Below are 22,920 nucleotides of genomic sequence, written 5' to 3' on the forward strand. Positions count from 1 at the left end.
TTCTACCGTTACGGTAGAAAGCGAGAAACCACATAATTCTCCAATCAAGGCATAAGCCACAATAGCTAGAACTCCATCAGTAATGAATTCTACGACAAATGTGGTCCTTTATATCGGTATACTCAAGCAAGCTCTTCCAGAATTTCTGGGCATTGCCAACTTAAATAGCCTGACACAACTCATAAGTAGTGGTTGCTTGATAGCCGCCTACCTTGGTTGTCATCCAGAGAGAGTGAGCCATTCATTGATCCTTTCGGATGGGTTCTTTTCACAATCGAGGTCTAAAAAACTAGCAGAACTCATAATCGGCCTTAATGGGTTATCCCTTGGAGTAAACTCAGGCTATGGGGATAATTCAACTAGTATAATGCCCTGTTCGTGGTAAGAAGTTCATTGAAAGTCCTATCATCAATGTTGATGTGTTCTTCTTCCACCAATCCTACGGATCTCTTGAGATCTTAAGCCAAATTAACTGAGGCACTTGCTGCCTTTTTCATTAGCAACCCTTTTTGCTGTATCAAAGATTTATGGGGTTTTTGAATTCTGCCAATTTTTTTTCCAAATCGCTTTTATTAGAGATCTTATTGCACCCTTATCTTACTCTCCGTACTGGTTGTCATCCTGACATGATCTTTCTTCTTGTTTCACGTGTCTCGACATTTTTTTTCAAAATGCCATGGACACACTACTTTCAGATTCAAACAATTCGTCATACTCATAAGGGGAGACAAATGATCCCCGAATCAGCATTCTTATAAATTTTGGATAGTGCAATGTAATGTTATATGCTATTGATCAAGATGCAAAAGAGAGACAACATGTTGAATTAACTTTTTAAGCTGAACTGTGCAGGTCTCCCGTTGGCATGACATACCGCTGCAGTCTTGTGATGGCGTCTTTAACTTTGTGGTTGAAATACCAAAGTAGTCAAGTGCAAAGATGGAGGTTGCCATTAATGAGCCATTCACCTGGATCAAGCAGGACACGAAGAAGATGAATCTCTGTTATTATCTGTAAGATTTGCTTGCTTTGGGTTACGTCTGCACTGCACTAATTTTGCCTAGTCCCACACCCTCACTTACCTGATGGCTTCGAGTTTACTTCCTTAGAAAGATGAAAAGTTAGATTGCTGCCATCGGTTGACCAGTATTTAATCCTTGCACTCCAAATTCAAAACCCCCTGCCTCATCCTAAAACTTAAAACTACATGAAATGAGGAAGAAATGATGTGGTTGTTTCCTAAACCCGAGACCTTTCTTACTTATAATTTTTTCATGCTGCTTTCGTGTTATTTGAATTAAATGGCCTGGTTCCATTGTATAGATTAGTGTCGATTAAATCTCTATTTGTCCTTTTTTTTAATCTGCAGCTACAATATCCATTGGAACTATGGGTTGCTCCTACAAACCTGGGAAGACTCATCATTCGCTAATTCTGATCAGGCGCGAGCAGCAAAAATCCAAGAAAGAAAAAAAGGAAAGTGTAAATATATTTATTTATATGTTTTTGGTGATTCAATTTACTTAATGATCTTTTCCTGCTTAGTTGATGTTGTTGAGATTGGTGAAACAGGAAGAGACATTGGACAGATTCTCAGGGTCAAGCCCTTGGCTTCCCTAGCAGTGATTGATGAGGGTGAACTTGACTGGAAAACAGTAACAATTTCATCGGATGATCCCAGGGCTTCCATAGAGAATGATGTTGATGATGTCGAGAAGTATTTCTTGGTATGTACCTATGAAATCAATGCCCTTAAAATCTTTAACGTTCCTCTCCAACAACAGTTCACTGTGGTGTACTTTGTTATCTATGGTCTCACTATTGATATCCTCATCCTCTGCACCTATAAGACCGTGATCTCTTCATAACAAATTTTTTTTTTCCATTACAGCTTAGATTGAAGATTGTTTTGTAAACTTCTAAGTTTAGATACTTTATTCCTTGGAAACTATGACAGATACCGGAACCAGTGGGCAACAGTGAAATCATCAATCAGTTAAGGTGTTTTTGTATAAGAATTACAGTAAGGCTTGCGTTTACTTTTCGGTCATGTCTGAAACTTATTATTGAGTGGAAAAGGAAGACTGCAATTTGTATTTGCTACTTGCACCAGAGGAAAGAGTTTCTGTTTTACATATGAATATTGAATATTATCCGAAGTACTGAGGTGCATCTTGTTGCAACTTCTGATCTAGATTTATTCCACCTTCAGGGTATTAACCTAACAGCCATCAGGGACTGGTTCCGTGACTGTAAGATTCCTGATGGCAAGCCCGCTAACAAGTTTGGTCTCTGCAACAAGCCGGCAAACAAGGTAAATTTATCCTTACAAGGGTACTGCTAATCTATGTGATGCTTAATAATAGATGAAGTCATAATGTGAAAACGTTCCCTTACTGTTATAATCGTTGTTTTTGCAGGATTATTCTTTGAAGGTAATAACAGAGACCAACGAGTCAGCCCGTCAAGAGATCCTACCTTCTGGAGAGTTATCTTTCGTGTAAAATTGAGACTGTTAAGAGCACCCATCTCGTCAAGAGAAACATAGCCTATTCCTCTCCTGGTGAGCTCATCTCAGTACTGCATCAATTAGTGGGCATGTGGAGCTAAGATTTATTTTGTTTTTTCTTCTCATTATAGAGCTGTACATGACACTGATGTAGCTTGTCTATGTTAAGGATGGACAACGGTTGGTTGTGTCTATCATTCCGGTGAATCATTGAAGTACTATTAGAGGATTGAAGTGAAAAAAGGAAAATGATTGCATTCTACTATTTGCATTCCCGTATAACACATCCATTGTCATCCCATGATTCTTCAACTGATACAAAAGCAGACACACATGCACACGTGCATGGAGATGTATATATTTCCTAGCAGCAGCTGAGTTGTAGAGCTTCTTCAAACCTTCTCTGGGGTTGGGTAGTTGAATATGGGACTGAAAGGTCAGCCTAGAGGCCCTGCTGCTTCTCAGTCTTGCCCGTGTCCCACTTTCCTTCAACAAAGGATTCTGCAAACACCTCAATTTTGGGTGATGTTGATTCTTTTGAGGATGAACTCTTTGCGAGGAGGATGTAGGTCTCAATTGGAAGGGAAGAATCAACGTTTGCTGCACTTGGAGCCATTGATGGACTCTCTGAAGATTGAAGTATGAAATTGGAGAAATTGTAATTGTGCAGAGAGAGAGGAGGGTAGTTTGATGAAAACAGAGGTCTGCTTCTAAGTTGAATACAGCCTCCGTGCTTGTAATTCCACCCGAGATCTGAATGACATGAGGAGCAGCAGCCAGCGGCTGGTCTGGTAATCGATCATATTCCGATATTGCCTTTGCTTTCCTCAAATCTTACATATTGCCATGCATCAATCGATCTGTATGCTTGCAGGAGTTTCTGTATGGGCATGCCAATAACCTGCTGGCAAAATCCTGGAACTTCCGAGGTCCTCTTGGTAATGATGGAATAACAAGAGAATGGAATGTAATGTAGTAATATAATATAAGATGCTTATTTACTAGCAATATTGATAATGCTGATAAAGAAACGTAGCAAATGAACAGAATGGATAGAAGTTGGAAAAACACACAGTTTCTTTTAACTTGTCTGCAAAATCATATACACGCCACAGAAAACTGAAAACATAAAGGACAGTAAAAGTAACTGTCAATACAACTTAAAATTGCCAAATACACTTGTTCAACATCCCTACAAACCGGGAACTAAACAACTGAAATAAAACACATAAAACTAGTCTGTCTTCTGCATAATCCTCGACTGTCTTCCAGTAGAACAACTCGAAGCTTGATGTCTGCCTTCTGCTGGACAACCTTCAGCTTTGATCCATCTCCAACAAATATAAAGTCTCAGACGGCAGCAGACCACAATTCCACGAGACAGGAATGCTTACAAATCTTATCTGGGCAAATACTAAGCCTAACAGAAACTTACAGTAGCATGCTACATAAGTAGTATATCCACGCTCCCGACCTTGGACCCCCACCAACATCTTTGTCATTGGATGATTATACTCCCAGCATAGAGCATCAGTGGATGTTACAGTATCTCACACTGTTATAGATTTTGCTGAAAATGATTATGAGCATTAGCAACGCAATAATGCCCACAACCAGTAGGATATACTCCACAAATGGATTGTTGTTGCAACACTTTCTACAAAAGTTGGTTGAAGAAGAAGACTTTGGCTTTGCTTTGGCGGCGACCAGTTTCAGTTCTCGAGCAGCTTGCCCGCGTTCCAGATCAAGGATGCCATCTCTGTTGATAGTCATAGGCTCATGGCGTTCATATTCATATTCATGGAAGGATGGAGTTGAATTGGCCTTCTTGTCAGAATTGCACTTTATCATACACAAAACATAGTTCTTCCTCTGCAAAGTCAATTAAGTGACATAAATCAGCTCAAGGAGTTCAATTCACCGCATATGATGAAATAGTCAGATCATCTCAAGCTCAGATCACCAAAGTTCGGCGATAGGCCTGATGGATGGAGTTTGAGAGACCAATTTATTGACAATTTTGGAACTGTAGGCAAATGTGCGATATCATATACATGCCGGGATACTCTCAGTCAAAATAATGGGAGCAGGGAGGAAGGATAAGTACATTGCCCTGGAGGAGGCCATCGAGAGCATTGCTCAGCAGGTGGTATTCGTGCATGACCCAGTCAGTCTTGGTGCATGACCCAGTCAGTCTTGGTGCTGTTTGAACCCAGAATTTTAGAGTTGATGACTTTTCTTGTAGGTTTCTCCATCGAAGTTGTTTAATTTGGAAGATACTTCCTCCTCCTACTTGGGTGGTTAGAATTCAATCATTTCGATTTGGTGCGACCATGGTGTATGAATTTCTTGGTGCATTTCATATGTTTGTCCCTTTACCAGATCTATATCCGAAGTCGCGGTGTATGTGTGACGATAAAAAGAACATCCCGGGGTTTATAGTTGGAGAGGCCTATCTTTAAATGATGATTGATGTTTCCGCTATACGCTATACGGCGTGATATACCTATTGATTTTTTAACTTGTAAGTGTACCTAAGTTTTGCCATAATCTCGATCGGCTTTGATTGTGATCAAGATTGTACTTGTGTAGTGATTTTGTCCTTCGGAACACAGCTAATTTGACATTTGGAACACATCTATGACATATGAAGAACCTGATTGTAATATATGTGAAATTTATCCAAATTTATTAAGATTATAGCTAGTAGTATTTGATGCATCACATGGGGCAGAAGCAGGGGGAGAAAAGTAATCACAGCACACAATTCTCCCATCTTCTTCTCATGCTCAGAGCTGATCACATCACGTACTTGAGAATTCAATTCTCTCAGGTGTACAACATTCAGCTACCATGAGCAAACTAGAGCTACTTGAATCACTTAATTGTGATCTTTTTACATCACGATTTCAAGATGGTTTACTTAAAGCATATCCAAATTGTTCCAATTGCCTCTACAGGGGATTCAAGGCCGGCATCATTGCCACCTTCAAGAGAGATTGATGACCTATCAGCTGGATACGGATTTTTCTTTTGTTTTGGTGGTGGGTGGGTGTTTGGGGGGGGGGGGGGGAGGGGGTTGAATATCATGACTGTACGGTTGCAAAATTCTCTTTTTCTTTTTCCAACTAAAGCAAAAGCAAGAACAGAGCAGAAAAATAAGGCCTGGAATGAAGAGATAGAACTGGTTTTCGAAAGCAAAGTATGTTAATACCTTGTCCAATACGTCAGTGTCATCCTCCTCATAGTAGGCATTTAGGTGATATTCGTGCATCATCTATCGGTTCGGATGAACCGACGAACCAATAACTGCTAAGCGTATCTGTTACACAATCTGCAGTCATATTCAAGTGATGATTGACGAGTTCTTTGTCGATCTCATGGGATTCGAAAGCCTGAGCAAGTGGATAAATCGGTATCAGCATCATCACGGCTTCGGTATCATATTCTTTCAGCACTAAATTAAGAGACGGCGAGAGTTTAATTTTGGCGATGCAGAAAACCATTCCCAGAGTTTCTGAGATATATATTGGAGAAGTCAGTGAATGAAGGCCGCTCTGTTTGCTTTAACTTCGCCTTGCTTGACAAGTTATATGTTGAGAGAAGGTACGTGGCATATCCTCCACGAGAAGTTAAAGCGTTTGGAAAAATATCCCAGTCTGATCCTCATATTTTTTGGTCTTTAAAATGTCACCCGCCAAACTTTGAATTAAACAAAGGTTACCCCTCCAAAGTTTGGCAACTTTAAACTGCCGCTCCCTGAACTTCCAAAGTTCATTTAAAAGTTGAAACTACAAAATTTAACGAGAAATGCTGCCTTGTTTGCTGTCCGGACATCGAGCTCACCCGCCCACCAAGTCCTCCTGGCCACCGCAATTGGCCAAACGTAACATGATGGACCTCCAAAAGGCCAGATATCAATTTCACCTATCTATCATACCTTTGCAATTCCAAATTAACATCGAACCTAACACTGATCTCCACCTAATGAAGCTAGATCCCTACCTAGGGGAATGGCAGTCTTCCCCCTTTTTATTTTTTGTGGTTTTCAGCACATAAGAGGACGGAGCGGTCTCAGTGTATTGACACAAGTTTTATTTTTATAAAGTTCATTCACACAACTTAGTGCAAGGTCTTTAGAGAAGTTACAAGTTTTATTCCTTTGCTGTCATTGTAGCCAAAAGTTAATAGAAACAACTTTTTGGCATGTTATTGATTTTGTATCATTCTTAGATGTGGGTAATGGATACATGTCATATGTTACCATTTAGAAACAAATTTAATTGCCTCAATGTTTAAGAAGCAGATGCATTGGTCTTTATAATGTGTATTTCCATGCAAGAACTGGGAGTGAGAGGAATTGGCTGAAATGGTGAAATTTGCTTGGAGCTGAAGGAAACCCTGCCTTCTATTTGGCGACGTCTGCATTCTAAATCCACCGGAGTAGTCCCCTCCAAGAACTGGGAACGAGAGGCATCGGCTGAACTGGTGAAATTTCCTTGGAGCTCAAGGAAACCCGGCCTTCTATTTGGCGATGTCTGTGTTCCAAATTCACCGGAGTAGTCATCCTGGCCTATAAATACCTGATTCGAGAAATCCACGAAACTACCATTCTCTTCATTGGCAGAAAATGGCAAATCCAACTGGATAGAGTCCCCTCTGAATCGCGTTTGACAGGAATTGGCTGAACTGGTTAAATGCTCTGCAAATTTTGCCAATATAAGCTGTCGGTTCCTGCACAGGGGTTCTAGCAATTGCATTTTCGCTTGAACCGAAGGCTGCAAATTCTATGGCACATATCAGCAAAAGTTACCAAATTTATTGAAACGAAAGGAATAGGAAGACAAGGTTCATGGCCCTCACTGTAGCTCATGGCCTGTGGACCATATTAAAGGATCCGAGTAGTTTCATCATGTGGAATGACCATTCAATTTTTTTTCTCCTCACCTCTGGTATGAAACCATTGTCATGATCAGGCTCAAGGACACCAGCAATGTCTATATTCATAAGCTAATCCTGTTCGTATTCATGGGATGGACTTGAATTGACCTTCTCATATGAGTTGCACTTTTATCATATACAAAACATGGTTCTTCCTCTGCAAAGTCAATTAAGCAACATATAACAGCTCAAGGAGTTCAATTCACCCAGTTTGATGATATAGTCGGCTCATCTCAAGCTCAATCACTGATTTGTGGATAGTTTTAGAACTGTAGGCAAACGTGCGATATCATATACATGTTGGGATATTCTCCATCTAAATAATTGGAGCAGGGAAGAAGGATTAAGTACATTGCCCTGGAGGAGGCCAGAGCATCGCTCAGCAGGTGGTATTCGTGCATGACCCAGTCAGTCTTGATACTGTTGGAACTATTTCCTTGGAAGAACGTTAGAATCTTCTTAGACCCAATCACCTCTTTGCCGTATGAACTCCTCAGATCCCTGGTGCCAACAGTTTTCTTCCAGTACCCTCCATTGGCTGACCTCCGAGGGGTTCGACCAGGCTCCTGCTCACAGAAGAACCACCACTCGGGCTCTTTTGGCTCGACAATCAATAATTCTGCAGCAACCCAAATGAAACAACGAGTTCAGGCAACATAAGCATATGATCAATTAAAGTCAAGAAGCTAATATAGTTACTTGGAAGAGACCTACTGTCTGAGAGCCAATAATCACAAACCGTAACTTTGATCACCAACAATAACCAGCTTAACATAGGATTAGCTTAAGATTTTGGGGAAGGGACTTAGACAGTAATCGGCAGAGGACACAAATTAGCTATAAGTCGAGAATCGGCTAGTTTGAGGCAGATTGAGGAATTCTATCAAATGGATGGCAACTGCAAGTTGATGCTTTTACTTACCTCTGAACTTTCTCTGGGGATAACTCAACTGGTATAAAGCCCTGTCCGTAGTAAGAAGTTCACTGAAAGTCCTATCATCAATGTTGATGTATTCTTCTTCCACCAATCCTAGGGATCTCCTGAGATCTTAAGCCAAATTACCTGAGGCACTTGCTGCCTTTTCATTAGCAACCCTTTTTGCTGCATCAAAGATTTACGGAGTTTTTGCCTTCTGCCAAATTTTTTTCCAAATCTCTTTTATTAGAAATCTTATTGCATCCTTATCATACTCTCCATTCCGGTTGTCATCCTGACACGAGCTTTCTTCTTGTTTCATGTGTCGCGACATTTCTTTTCAAAATGCTATGGACACACTGCTTTCGGGTTCAAACAATTCATCATACTTGTAATCAGATTCCCGAGGCCCATCACTGTAATCAGAACTATGGTAAAATGTACATACTATCCAATCGTTATTCCTCCCTCCTACTATTTAATGCAGCTATCATGCAAGTTTCTATTCCACACTCTACGTCGTTTATACAAAAGCAGTTATAAACTATTCTAGACACCTCATTTTGCAGCATATATTAAAATCTAGCTCAGAGTTCGAAAGTTCTGTTTATGATGCGTGCAACAGATTTACTCAAAAGGACTAAAATGAAACAACAACAAAACTTCATGGAATCAAAGAGAAAGGACTATAATTATTGACAGGGACCACTTTTCCACTTGGCGGCTATTTATTGGTTGTCACGTATCGCCCCGTCGGCCTGAATACTCTCTGCTTCAACCAGAAGCAGTTTCTCATCCTCTTCCCGGAGGCTGTTCACCTGCAGCGCTATCTACAACCATCAGGTCCATATCAAGGAGGAGGGCAAGCCCGAGACCCTCAATTAACGTGTCTTCCTCGTCAATAGTTCTGGCAAAAGTTTTATCGATTTTCCCCGTTTTGCTTAGAATTTTTTTTTTGGATGATGTTAATAATGCTGAGGAGAAAATTTTGACCTTTCGGACTTAACAATGATGGGGTTGGGGAAGAAGGTAAAGTTGGAGGCTTGTTCTTGGGGTAAATAACGACTTGATGTCTCGTGCTTCATATTCATGAAGTTTGTATGTACAGATAGACTCAGCTTTGAAGCAGATGATTTGGTTCGTTCTTTTGTTAAAGTTGTTTTCTTTGTCATTCATCTGTAGTGGACATTGTATAGTAATCCTTCACTACGCCAGTGAGCAATCACCGATGGTTGAAAACATATGCAAAATGGGGAGATGAATGATCCCCGAATCAGCATTCTTATAAATTTTGGATAGTTCAATGTAATGTTATACGCTATTGATCAAGATGCAAAAGAGAGACAACATGTTGAATTAACTTTTTAAGCTGAACTGTGCAGGTCTCCCGTTGGCATGACATACTGCTGCATTCGCGTGACGTTGTCTTCAACTTTGTGGTTGAAATAACGAAGGAGTCAAGTGCGAAGATGGAGGTTGCCACTGATGAGCCGTTCACCCGGATCAAGCAGGACACGAAGAAGGTGAAGCTCCGTTATTATCCGTAAGATTTGCTTGCTCTGGGTTACGTCTGGGAAACATTTGCTCCGTTATTATTCCCAGGTTTGTAGGAATTGGCATTTGTCGGTCAAATCAAATGGGATTGAGTTTTACCCCCAAAAAAAAAAAGAAAAAGGGATTGAGTCGATGACATTTCATTCGACATGTTAATTGACCGCAAAATCAATTCGTGAAGTTCTTGGAGAGTCTGTTAAAACAAGCTTTTGTATTCTCAATGTGCAAATTGTAACCTGGCAAAGAATTTTGACATCGACAACGTTTGGGTTTGGGCATTTGAAACCAAAAATGTGGGCTCTAAATCTTAAACGTTTGTGTTTGTCAGGCCAATCCGTTATTATCCGTTATTGTGGTCGGGAGACGGTGTCAATGGGCCACTATTCTGATCATGGTCGTGGGAGGTGCGTTGATTGCTGGGTCTCTGGGGATCAAGACTTACTACGAAGTGAGGAGATTGAGGAAGATTGAATTGATCAAGAAGAAGGAAACATAGCAGTAATCACTATACATAAATATATGCCAAGTCGTTACATGTTTTATGCGATGCAATCGGGCTATCCGTAAGCCCCGTCAAGAAGAAGTCTCTTGTCGGTGAATTAGTCGAAGGGAATAAAGATTGCTTGGACAAAGGAAATTAAACAATCTTCACAGAAATCCACCATCTAATCTCTGCTGCTTCCACTGCCATGAACGCTGACCTTGTTGGTTTTTCCCGATTTCTTGGTTCGACAGCTTGCTTTGAATTGAATGCCTTCCTAATTGCAAAATGCTACCCATATGAATCCTGCAAATTATTACTGAATTGCTGTCTCGTGCATTGCCTCATTCCTTGTGCCCACCACATGTTCGAGAAATTGCTTCTACTGCATTGATTCACGGTCAAGGTTGCCTCTTACTGATATCTTCCCACATTGAAAATTTGTGATAATTTGAGAAGCTAAAAGCTTAATTATTTCATCATTGGAATCATGTACATATACTGCCGATATACAAGTGAGAAAAGGAATCTAATATCTATTTCCTAATATATGAGAAACTAATAAGGCTAGTCATAAATATATGCTACAATATCTTGAGAAGCTAAAAGCTTAATTATTTCATCATTGGAGTCATGTACATATACCGCCGACATACAAGTGAGAAAAGGAATCTAATGTCTATTGCCTAATATATGAGAAACTAATAAGACTAGTCATAAATATATGCTACAATATCTATGCTAATCTAGGTAATAGGGATATCTTCTGTAATACTCCCCTCAAGTTAGAGCATAAGGATCACGAATACCCAACTTGCCCAAGAGAAAGCAGAATCAATCTCGCCCTAAAGCCTTCGTAAAGATATCTGCAAGTTGCAATTTTGTTGGAACATGCGAAGTCTTAATCACACGAGACCGAATATGTTCACGAACAAAGTGACAATCTATCTCTATATGTTTCGTCCGCTCGTGAAACACTGAGTTAGCTGCAATATGTAGAGCGGCTTGATTGTCACGGAATAAGCGAGTAGGTTCACTAAAGTCGATCCCAAGAGAATGAACTAGACTCCTAAGCCATAATACTTCACTGACTACTCATGCCATTGCTCGATATTCCGCTTCAGCTGAAGAACGAGACACCGTGGACTGCTTCTTCATTTTCCAGAAGATGGGACACCCTCCTAATGTAACAAAATATCCTGTGATTGAGCGTCTCGTCATAGGGCAGCTAGCCCAATCCGAATCACAATATACCTCAAGCTCCAATGACCTTGGTCGTAGAAAAATCCTCTGTCCTGGTGACTGCTTTAAATATCGAAGTACTTGCATCGCGGCATCCCAGTGTTGCTGACGTGGTTCTTGCATAAATTGAGATAATATATGCACGGGGTAGCTAAGTTTCGGCCACGTGATTGTCAGATAAATCAGACGACCAACTAGTCGTCTATACTGGTTAGGATCAGTGATAGGAGCCCCTGATTCTGATGAAAGCTGATGATGTTGTTCCACTGGAAAGGAAGATGGTCGTGCGCCAAGCATGCCGCACTCTCTGAGTATATCGAGCGCATACTTCCTTTGATTGAGAAAGAGCCTAGACTCCATTCTGCTTACTTCAATCCCGAGAAAATATCATATTGGTCCCAGATCCTTGATGCGAAAACACTTGTCAAGATATCACTTGAAGCACGTGCACTGCTCATCGACATATACTAAGGCTGCAAGAAATATATTACCACGATTAAATATGAAGAGCGAATGATCCGCTCCAGATTGCCGAAATCCATAATGCCGCATAGATTCTACAAGTTTCGCGTACTAGTTGCGCGAAGCCTGCTTCAACCCATAGAGTGATTTTCGGAGCCGACAAACTCCTCCCTGCCCATGAGAAGAATATCCAGGTGGCAATCGCATATAAACTTCTTCATTAAGATCTCCATGCAGAAATGCATTGTTGACATCCATCTGATGTATCTCCCATCACTTTGCCACTGCCACAGCAAATAGGCATCGGACGGTGACCAACTTTGCCACGGGTGCGAAAGTCTCATTAAAATCCACTCCTTCTACTTGAGTGAATCCCTTTGCAACAAGTCGTGCCTTGTATCTCTATATACTCCCATTGGCTCGACATTTAATCTTGTAGACCCATTTGCAAGCAATTGGTCGCTTCCCTGGAGGTAAATCCTCGACGGTCCATGTCCCATTTGACTCTAGTGCTTTGATTTCTTCTGCCACAGCCTGTCTCCATTGAGAATTAGCCACTGCATCTTGATAAGACACAGGTTCTACCTCCGAATCCAAAGCGCTTACATACGCCAAATATCGATTAAATGCACCAGAATACGATAAATATTGCTAAATAGAATGAACCATACTTGAGGATTTTGATGAAACAGGTGGGCTGGGGGGGCATGTGTAAGGCAGTGTGAATGCGAATTTCAAAATCTCTCAAATGCTTGGGTGCAGTCTTAACCCTGTCAGAACGCCGTAACCTTTGTTCCACTACCTCCTCTTCAGTACCTGATCTATCAGGAAAAACTGTGTCTTCCACTTCACCTGTCAATGGTTCATTATGTATTCTAAACTGGCCGTCTGAACGAATGACACATTCTAGCTCATCACTTTCTCCCTTCTCATTACCCATTGGGCCTAAAGGATTCGTAAGCCCATTTTCTCCTTCTTCTTCAGCCAAAACCTTAAATCTCGACTCCCCCTGACTTCTTATCTGATGAACATGTTTCTCAGTGTCAACAAAGAAACGAATCCGACCCATATCGCCCTTGCCCGCATCAACCATCGCCAAAAAGGGAAATTCCCTCTCGCAAAATCAAATATCTCGAGTCACAAATATCTCCTTCTTCTCTAGATCATAAACTCTCCAACCTTTCTTGCCGTATGGATAACCGACAAACATGCAACGACGAGAACGAGGTTTGAAATTATCTTTGTCCCTTAGTCTGTCATGAGCGTAGCACAAGCATCCAAATACCCTTAAGTTTGAATAATTAGGTGACCTTTCAAACAGAACTTAATATGGGCTCTTACCTCCCAAAAGTGATGTGGGAGTCACATTAATCAGATGCGCCGCAGTTGTGACACATTCTCCCCAGAACTCAGTTGGTAGTCTAGCTTGGAAAAGTAGTGAACGCGCAACATTTAATATGTGCCTATGATTCCGCTCGACACGTGCATTTTACTGGGGTGTGTCTGTGCAAGATGTTTGATGAATAATGCCTTTGATGGAAAAATAATTATGCAAATCTCGCGAAACAAATTCCTTCCCAGTGTCACTTCGCACTATTTTCACAGTGCGATCAAACTGATTCTTCACCAATTTACAGAAATTAATGAGATGACGCTGTGTCTCCTATTTTTCCCGCAATAAATATAACCAAATTGCACGACTATAATCATCCACAATTGTCAGAAAATAACGAGCCCCAGAAATAGATGCCATCTTATAAGGTCCCCATAAATCACAATGAATCAATTGAAACGAGAAAACAACTTTATTTGTACTTATGTCAAAACTCGATTAAGTCTGTTTTGCTCGGAGGCAAACATCGCACTCCTTATTCATAGTTCTTGATTCTAAAATGATACCAGTAAATTTGATTCGCCGTTATAGATGTCCAAGACGCATGTGCCACAAATCATCTGCTTCATCACTGATGACCTGATTAGCTTGTTCCTGAATGCCCACACGCCGAAGATAATACACACCCCCTTGGAGCTTACCCACTCCAATCGTCCTCCTCGAGGTGCGATCCTGTATCAGACAAAAATCGGCGTACAAAATCACACAACAATCCAAATCTTTAGATAGTTGAGATGCAGAAATAATATTGCAATTGAATTCCGAGACCAATAGAACGTCATAGAGAACAAGAGGGCCTATATGTATCCGACCGGTCCTGCAAGCATCAGAAATCCCTCCATTCGGTATATGAATGTTGGGCCTCTTTGTAAGTAATCGGGACTCAACAAATAAATCTGCACATCCTGTCATGTGCCTAGAGGCTCCGCTATCAATTATCCAATTATGCCCAAAATTTACTGGAATGAAATTATTACCAGAATTGGGGTGCACATTTATTATCATCAGGTCCAAGAAAATCAAGTAGTTTCTGGAATGCCGAGTCCGAAAGACGTGCAAGCCTGTTCAGCCCGCTATTACTGGACTGCCCGTTGCGCCTGGTGGGCCTGCAGCCTGCTAAAATGGTTCTGGCCCAGGCTTGAGTGCTCCAGTTGGGCCTGGTGGGCCTGTGGCCCGCCGAATTGATTCGGGCCCAGAGTAGGCCCACGCTGCTGCCCGCCCTGTCCTGCCCCATTCGCCCCAATCACCCTCTTCCCCGAAAACCCTAATCTGTTTTCCTTTGCAGGTTTTGCTTCCCAGTTCGTCGGGCGGCCGTGCAAGAGCCAGCAAGCACTTTTAACGTGCCCCGGACGGCCGCAATGGTAGCAGGTTTTGCTTCCGGACCCTCCTCCTCTACTTCCTCCATGTCCTCCGTAAGTTTGATTTCCCTGCATCTCAGTTTTAGGTCCCGCTCTCCCAGGAACGCTGCTCCATCCGGTGCAGTGGTTTCATGGGATAAAATCACTAAATTTTGCCTTTCTTCGTGTAGAATCATCGATAAAACCTTATTCAAGGAGTGGGCAGGTTCATGACTCAAGATGTTCGACCTCACGGTATTAAATTCGGACCCTAGACCCATCAGAAATTGATGAGTCTTCTCCCGTTCCCTCTGTGCCGTGTACATCCTAGATGCCGAGCACGTACAAGTCGGAATCTCCCGGTAATTGTCTAGCTCATCCCAAAGAGCCTTCAGCCGTGAATAATACTTCGAAACTGTCATTTCTTCTTGCTTCAGACTGCTTATTTCAGCCTTTAATTGATATATTCTGGTTTCATTTCCCTGTGAGTACCTTTCACGAAGGTCCTCCCACAGGCTCTGTGCCACCGTTGCACAGGCAACACTGGTTTGGAGCTCCGAATCCAGCGTGTTGAATATCCACGAAATCACCAGGGCATTGCACATGTCCCAACGCACACGGTTGGGGTCGCCATCTGGTGGTCTTGGCACCGACCCATCCACCATTCCAACCTTGTTCTTGGCCGTTAAAGCCATCATCATGGCTCTAGACCATGTCAGGTAATTTGAGCCATTTAATTTGCAGTTAATTAAACTTACCCCAGTATAGTCTGATGGATTGACTGCATAAACAGACGACTGATCAACCTCGACAACCTCAGTGCTGCCTTTTCCCGATGACCCCTCATTCTTCACCATCTCTGTCTGCACTCACAGAGAATCAGCAACACATCCAAGCAAGGTAAAGTTCGAACCTAGCTCTATAGCTGCTCTGTTACCATGAAAATTTGTGATAATTTGATAAGCTAAAAGCTTAATTATTTCATCATTGGAGTCATGTACATATACTGCCGATATACAAGTGAGAAAAGGAATCTAATATCTATTGCCTAATATATGAGAAACTAATAAGGCTAGTCATAAATATATGCTACAATATCTCTGCTAATCTAGGTAATAGGGATATCTTCTGTAATACACATATATAGTGCTGCCCACTTTGGATTACTTTGTTAATTGGTTGTCTTTATTTGACGTTGGCGTTCAGTGTAGTACACATTCCCCATGTCAATGCCGCCTATTCGTTTTCGGCCTACAAACTTTTCGTACCATAGCCTATCATGCCAACTGTCCCCATTTTTTTGAATGTTGTCTGTGTTAGCTCGATTGACTTTGTGCTCATTCATGCTGCTACCATGCCAACTTCCACGCATACTTATTGTGGTTTTAAAATTGTAAAATATTAAACCCATGCAACTCGAGTGCTAATTACTAAAACGCAGGACATTAGCTAAACCTGGGACATTCGAGTGCAAATTCCTACAAACCTGGGAAGACTCATCATTCGCTAATTCTGATCAGTTGCGAGCAGCAGAAAGCCAAAATAATAATAATAATAATAAGGAAAGTGTAAAATATATTTATTTATATGTTTTTGGTGATTAAATTTACTTAATGATCTTTTCGTGCTTAGTTGATGTTGTTGAGATTGGTGAAACATGAAGAGACACTGGGCAGATTCTCAGGGTCAAGCCCTTGGCTGCCCTAGCATTGATTGATGAGGGTGAACTTGACGGGAAAATAGTAGTAATTTCATTGGATGATCCCAGGGCTTCCGTAGTGAATGATGTTGATGATTTCGAGATGTATTTCTCGGTATGTACCTATGAAATCAATGCCCTTAAAATCTTTAACGTTCTTCCTCTCCAACAGCTGTTCACTGTGGTGTACTTTGTTATCTATGGTCTCACAATTGACATCTTCGTCGTCTGCACCTATAAGACCGTGATCTCTTCATACCATTTTTTTTTTTCATTTCATTACAGCTTAGATTGAAGATTGTTTTGTAAACTTCTAAGTTTAGATACTTTATTCCTTGGAAACTATGAGAGATACTGAAACCAGTGGGCAACAGTGAAATCATCAATCAGTTAAGGTGTTTTTGGATAAGAATTACAGTAAGGCTTGTGTTTACTTTTCGGTCATGTCTGAAACTTATTATTGAGTGGAAAAGGAAGACTGCAATTTGTATTTTCTACTTGCACCAGTAGAAAGAGTTGCTGTTTTACATATAAATATTGAATATTATCCGAAGTACCGAGGTGCATCTCGTTGCAACTTCTGATCTGGATTTACTCCATCTTCCAGGTATACCCTAACAGCACTCAGGAACTGGTTCAGTGACTAAGATTCCTGATGGCAAGCCCGCTAACAAGTTTGGTCTCGGCAACAAGCCGGCAAATAAGGTAAATTTATCCTTACAAGGGTACTGCTAATCTATGTGATGCTTAATAATAGATAAAGTCCTAATGTGAAAACATTCCCTGACTGGTGTAATCGTTGTTTTTGTAGGATTATTCTTTGAAAGTAATAAAAGAGACCAACGAGTCGTGGGCTAAGCCCATCAAGAGATCCATACCTTCTGGAGAGTTATCTCTCGGGTAAAATTGAGACTGGTAAGAGCACCCATCTCATCAAGAGAAGCATAGCCTATTCCTCTCCTGGTGAGCTCATCTCAGTATTACATCAATTAGTGGGCATGTGGAGCTAAGATTTATTTGGTTTTTCTTCTCATTATAGAGCTGTACATGACTCTCTGATGTAGCATGTCTATGTTAAGGATGGACAACGGTTGGTCGTGTCTATCATTCCAGTGAATCATTGAAGTACGATTAGGGGATTGAAGTGAAAAAAAGAAAATGAGTGCATTCTATTATTTGCATTCCCGTACAATACAGCCATTGTCATCTCATGATTCTTCAACTGATGCAAATGCAGACACACACGCACACGTGCATGGAGATGTTATATAGTTCCTAGCAGCAGCTGAGTTGTAGAGCTTCTTTAAACCTTCTCTTGGGTTGGGTAGTTGAATATGGGACGGAAAGGTCAGCCTAGAGGCCCTGCCGCTTCTCGGTCTTGCCCGAGTCCCACTTTCCTTGTGCAGAGGGTTCTGCAGATACCTCAACTTTGGGTGATGTTGATTCTTTTGAGGATGAACTCTTTGCGAGGAGGATGTAGTTCTCGATTGGAAGGGAAGAGTTAACATTTGCTGCACTTGGAGCCATTGATGGACTCTCTGAAGATTGAAGTATGAAATTGGAGAAATTGTATTTGTGCAGAGAGAGAGGAGGGTAGTTTGATGAAAACAGAGGTCTGCCTCTAAGTTGAATACAGCCTCCGTGCTTGTAATTCCACCCGAGATCTGAATGACATGAGGAGCAGCAGCCAGTGGCTGGTCTGGTAATTGATCATATTCCGATGTTGTCTTTGCTTTCCTCGAATCTTACATATCGCTGTGCATCAATCGATCTTTATGCTTGCAGGAGTTTCTGTGTGGGCATAGCAATAACCTGTTGGCAAAATGCCGGAACTTCCGTGGTCCTCTTGGTAATGATGGAATAACAAGAGAATGGAATGTAGTAATATAATGTAAGATGCTTATTTCCTAGCAATATAAAGTCTCAGATGGCACCAGACCACAATTCCACGAGACAGGAACGCTTACAACTGGGCAAATACTAAGCCTAACAGAAACTTACAGCAGCATGCTACATAAGTTGTATATACACGGTCCCGACCTTGGACCCCCACCAACATCATTGTCATTGGATGATTATTACTCCCAGCACAGAGCATCAGTAGATGTCCCAGTATTCCACACTGTCAAAGATTTTGCTGAAAATGGCTATGAGCATTAGCGTTACAATAAACCCAAGCAGAATCAGGATATACATAGTGGATGGATTGCTGTCGCAGCACTTTCTACAGGTATACATAGCGGGTGGATCGCTGTAGCAGCACTTTCTACCAAAGTTGGTTGAAGAAGACGACATTGGCTTTACTCTGGTGGCAACCAGTTTCAGTTCTTGAGCAGCTTGCTCGTGTTCGTTGAGAGCCACAATGGAGTTGATCTCTTTCTTCTTGGTTGTAGTACTACTTGCAGCATTTGTACGCCCTTCCACTTGTATCGCCTGCAGATATACGTCGGCACATTTGTTAACTTGAAGAAGATACTACTGAGAAACTCGTCCATGTAGATTGTAATTGTAATGCCAAACTTTTCGTGGGCAAAAGAACGAACATATCAATATGCTTTGTGTTAATGATTTTCATGATGCTTACCGCTTCTCTTGGTTTGTTGATGGAAGTCAAGGATGAGCAGGCAGATAACATTTCCTCTTTGATCTTAGTAGGAACATGCTTCTGTGCTTTAGCCTCTGCCGGCTTATATGAAGTAATCTTGGGAGTTTCTTTCTTGCTCTTCACTTCAGGACTCTTTACTCGAAGAGAAGAAGCAGTTGGTTTGGGGAAATCATCTTCAACAATGCCTTTCTTCTCGTCTATAGGGACATAACCATGGAGTGACTCCACCTTTTCTGTCTGTTTATTCTCCATGATAACTGCGTGCTGTTCATGAGGCGTCAATGTTTCGAACATATTGTTGTCCTGCAAAGGCAAAAAAGAGATGCAAAGGCATTTTTAATATGTCCTAAACTTCGATCCACTCTATCTACATTTGGAAATCTATCCCAAGATCCTCAATACTAATCACAATGATAGAGGCTGAGCATTTGTACCAGGTCTTGGATAACTCCTGATGAGAAAACATCAGTTTGCGTTTCAAGGCCGAACATTTGTACCAGGTCTTGGATAACTCCTGATTGGGAAACATCAGTTTGCGTTTCAAATCCATGGAAGTGGTCATCCTGGTCTATGAGAGCCTGATTCAAGAAATCCGTGACATCGCTGTCTTCACTGGAAGACAGTTGCGAATCCAACTCAATAGAGTCCCTTTCAAACGAGAACGGCGTGGGAGTGGAATCGGCCGAACTGGAGACATCCATTTGGAACTCTACCATCTCACGCGGCGAGTTTGTCGAAGTCCCCTGTGTGGAGACACCCCCTTGGAACACTACCATCTCAGGCGGCGAGTTTGTCGAAGTCCTGCACAGGGGTTCTAGCGATTGCATTTTTGCTAGAACCGAATCCTACAATTTCCGCGGCACATATCAGCAAATTGCAAATAGTACCAACTATATACAAAACGAAAGGAATAGGAAAACGAGTTATGTCTGTTTGCTCATCTTCGAAATATGCTCGTCCTCACCTCTGGTATGGAACCATCGTCAGGTTCCAGCTCCAGGATACCATCTGTGTCGATAGTCATAGGCTCATGTCGTCCATATTCATATTCATGGGAGGATGGAGTTGAATTGGCCTTCTCGTCTGAATTGCACTTTATCATACACAAAACATAGTTCTTCCTCTGCAAAGTCAATTAAGCGACATAAATCAGCTCAAGGAGTTCAATTCACCGCGTATGATGAAATAGTCAGTTCATCTCAAGCTCAGATCACCAAAGTTCTGCGATAGGCCTGATGGATGGTGTTTGAGAGACCAATTTATTGACAATTTTGGAACTGTAGGCAAATGTGCGATATCATATACATGCCGGGATATTCTCAGTCAAAATAATGGGAGCAGGGAGGAAGGATAAGTACATTGATCGGGAGGGAGAGTCCATCTAAAGCATTGCTTGGCAGGTGGAATTCGTGCATAACCCAGTCAGTCTTGGTCTTGTTGGAACTAGTTCCTTGGAAGAACGTCAGAATCTTCTTAGATCCAATCATTTGTTTGGTATTCCGACTTCTGAGTTCCCTGGTTTCACCAGTTTTCTTCCAGTGCCCTCCACCGGTAGACCTCGGAGCAGTTGGACCAGGCTCCTGCTCACAGAAGAACCACCACTCGAGGTCTTTCGGCTCAACGATTGATGATTCTGCAGCAACCCAAGTGAAACAACTCATGTTCAGGCAACATAAGCATATGATCAATTAAAATTAATAACCAGCTTAAGGTAGGATTAGCCTACGATATTTGAGCAAGGAACTTGGAAAGCAATTGGCAGAGAATGCGGATTAGCTGTATTTTGAGAATCGGCCAGTTTGAGGCTCACCGAGGAATTCTATCAAACTGCTAGTTGATGATTAACTTACCAGTAAACTTTCCTGGTAATTCCTGAGGCTCCCACCTGCAAATATCAACGTCGGGAATGACGCATTCGACTTCTTCAAGCCCCAGGTTCTTTCTCCTCAAGTAGTAATTGAGTAACTCGTCATCTGTCGGGTGGAACCGGTACCCCATTGGCACCTTCTGTATGGCTGCTCGCATCTCACTGGCCATCATCTTTGCGCTCCTCTCTCAAAACCTCTATTGCTCCTTATCTCAGTAACGCTCAGTAAGAGCAGAGACCCAGTTCCAGGAAGCAGAGTGCAGCTCCCTTAAACTGTCCTCACATATACGCAATAAGGAGCTTTTAATACACATTATTATCGTAATTCTTAAGCTAAACGTTGCTTACTCACTCACCGAGCATACGTCGTCCGGTTTACTCGTACATGAGTGGCGTACGAAACCGGTTTCGACATAATTATTTGTGCACTTCCCCACACTGCAAATAACATGTACATATGGGGGCTATATGGTCAATCAATCCTTGGTCTTTGCTCGAGTCTACCCCTTCCTAGAGAAGTTAGCAACCTTCCATGGTGGAGAGGCAAAGAGTGTATTATTGATCATGATGGCACTGAAAGCGATACCATTTTTTGTCCTCTCATACCTTTTAATTTATCTAATCGGGGAGGTGGATTCCATCTATATGAAACGAAGATAGTCCTGCCTTCCAATGGAAATGTGGCAGTTGTCTCGGAAATTATTAGGAACGTCCTTCTGGTGAGTTTCTATCGTAAAGGTTTTGGAAAAATGCTACTCGATTGAATTGAATGACCCAAATACATTACCGACATCTGAATGCACGTAGTGTATACTGTGTTTGTCATCACATTTCATATCCTAGTGTTTCTGCTGTACCGGAAAAGCGAGTACTATGCTAGAGGCAAATCGTATTGGTCGACAACCAGGGATACAGTTCTTCTGGACCATGACTACATCGATAATGCACATGCGAAAAATATGACATTGGGATTTTCGAAACTAAAATGAAGAATTACAAAGAGCAGCTGCTTAAAACACCTACCAATTATCCATAGTTCAAGATGTCCAAATTTCGAGCGAGGTACGACGACACATAAAAGAGTACAAGAGAGAGAGAGAGAGAGAGAATTATCACAACCAATTGGAAGATTGTTTCATCGTTCATTTTAGTTTGTGCTCAACTGAAAGAATTTACTTATGAAAAGGGAAAAAGAAAAGATTGCATTTCCCTGCAGAGGGCCATTGAGAATATCAGCGAGGACATGGTGCTCGTACATGACCAGGTCTGAACCTTTCCCATGGATGAGCTTCAGAATTTTCTGGGGTGCCGATGGAGACTATTTGGTTGACCAGCTCCTTGCATCCGCAGTTTCACGGGGGTTCGGTGCATTGCTCTGGCTTTTGCTCATGGAAGAACCTCTGCTCGGGTTCCCTTTTTACTTCATTCACTTATGATGCTCAATTTACATGCGGAAGTATTGTTAATCGATGTTGGCCACCTCATCAGATATACGCACTCATACGATTCTTGACTTAGATCATCGGTTTGGGCACTTGCCCTAACGAAATATACAATTTCCTATGTAAGCCAATTATTATGCTTGGTCCTTTTGTTTGTCTCTTCATAGAGAAGTTTGAACACTTCCATTGTGGAATCTGTTGCCATGACCCACAGCTGAAAGTGATACCTTCGTGTTTGGTAACCTTTAGAACCTAATCGTGCGGTAGGTCCCATACACTAATATTATCTAAATGTATCGTAGAATTTTTAGTTCAGCACCCAGAATTTTAGAGTCGACGACTTTTCTAGTAGGTTTCTCCATCGAAGTTGTTTAATTTGGAAGATACTTCCTCATCCCACTTGGGTGCTTAGAATTCAATCATTTTGATTTGGTGCGACCATCGGGTATGAATTTCTTGGTGCATTTCATAT

General features: G+C 41.6%; 5 protein-coding genes and 1 long non-coding RNA gene across 11 annotated transcripts; 4 read left to right on the forward strand and 2 right to left on the reverse strand.

The window, feature by feature from the left end:
- Positions 1 to 865: 865 nt before the first annotated feature.
- On the forward strand, positions 866 to 1,868 carry LOC116204112 (soluble inorganic pyrophosphatase 6, chloroplastic-like). The gene is made up of 2 exons (XM_031536193.1): positions 866 to 1,013; positions 1,370 to 1,868. The coding sequence occupies exons 1-2, from the start codon at positions 940 to 942 to the stop codon at positions 1,866 to 1,868; spliced, it is 573 nt and encodes a 190-aa protein (XP_031392053.1). The 5' UTR covers positions 866 to 939.
- A 23-nt stretch (positions 1,869 to 1,891) lies between these two features.
- Positions 1,892 to 3,397, forward strand: LOC116202950. Its single transcript, XR_004156172.1, has 4 exons — positions 1,892 to 1,995; positions 2,213 to 2,314; positions 2,421 to 3,300; positions 3,384 to 3,397. It is a non-coding gene; the product is annotated as an uncharacterized LOC116202950 (long non-coding RNA).
- Positions 3,398 to 3,568: 171 nt separating this feature from the next.
- LOC116202949 lies at positions 3,569 to 5,988 on the reverse strand. Of its 2 annotated transcripts, none has more exons than XM_031534589.1 (2): positions 5,724 to 5,988; positions 3,569 to 4,381 (listed from the first exon to the last, which is right to left on the reverse strand). In XM_031534589.1, the coding sequence occupies exons 1-2, from the start codon at positions 5,784 to 5,786 to the stop codon at positions 4,040 to 4,042; spliced, it is 405 nt and encodes a 134-aa protein (XP_031390449.1). In that variant the 5' UTR covers positions 5,787 to 5,988; the 3' UTR covers positions 3,569 to 4,039. The 2 variants fall into 2 exon arrangements, with proteins under 2 accessions (XP_031390449.1, XP_031390450.1); XM_031534590.1 differs by having other exon boundaries at positions 4,617 to 5,988.
- A 3,097-nt stretch (positions 5,989 to 9,085) lies between these two features.
- On the forward strand, positions 9,086 to 10,725 carry LOC116204873. 4 transcript variants are annotated; one of them, XR_004156413.1, is made up of 3 exons: positions 9,086 to 9,209; positions 9,749 to 9,909; positions 10,249 to 10,725. XR_004156413.1 is itself a non-coding variant. In XM_031537225.1 (3 exons), exons 1-3 carry the CDS (start codon positions 9,375 to 9,377, stop codon positions 10,414 to 10,416), a joined length of 330 nt encoding a protein of 109 aa, XP_031393085.1. In that variant the 5' UTR covers positions 9,133 to 9,374; the 3' UTR covers positions 10,417 to 10,725. The 4 variants fall into 4 exon arrangements, 1 of the variants encoding a protein (XP_031393085.1); XR_004156414.1 differs by having other exon boundaries at positions 9,126 to 9,252; XR_004156412.1 differs by having other exon boundaries at positions 9,133 to 9,420.
- Positions 10,726 to 16,114: 5,389 nt separating this feature from the next.
- On the forward strand, positions 16,115 to 17,438 carry LOC116204113 (soluble inorganic pyrophosphatase 6, chloroplastic-like). Its single transcript, XM_031536194.1, has 5 exons — positions 16,115 to 16,228; positions 16,512 to 16,649; positions 16,707 to 16,778; positions 17,156 to 17,239; positions 17,346 to 17,438. Exons 1-5 carry the CDS (start codon positions 16,115 to 16,117, stop codon positions 17,436 to 17,438), a joined length of 501 nt encoding a protein of 166 aa, XP_031392054.1.
- A 241-nt stretch (positions 17,439 to 17,679) lies between these two features.
- On the reverse strand, positions 17,680 to 21,414 carry LOC116204872 (protein NTM1-like 9). 2 transcript variants are annotated; one of them, XM_031537224.1, is made up of 6 exons: positions 20,990 to 21,414; positions 20,498 to 20,772; positions 20,104 to 20,262; positions 19,637 to 19,984; positions 19,119 to 19,442; positions 17,680 to 18,967 (listed from the first exon to the last, which is right to left on the reverse strand). In XM_031537224.1, exons 1-6 carry the CDS (start codon positions 21,177 to 21,179, stop codon positions 18,632 to 18,634), a joined length of 1,632 nt encoding a protein of 543 aa, XP_031393084.1. In that variant the 5' UTR covers positions 21,180 to 21,414; the 3' UTR covers positions 17,680 to 18,631. The 2 variants fall into 2 exon arrangements, with proteins under 2 accessions (XP_031393084.1, XP_031393083.1); XM_031537223.1 differs by having other exon boundaries at positions 18,398 to 18,967; positions 19,574 to 19,984; positions 20,990 to 21,409.
- Between the last annotated feature and the right edge of the window lie 1,506 nt (positions 21,415 to 22,920).

The sequence above is a fragment of the Punica granatum genome, chromosome 4 (assembly GCF_007655135.1).
Source record: "Punica granatum isolate Tunisia-2019 chromosome 4, ASM765513v2, whole genome shotgun sequence".
Lineage (NCBI taxonomy): Eukaryota > Viridiplantae > Streptophyta > Magnoliopsida > Myrtales > Lythraceae > Punica > Punica granatum.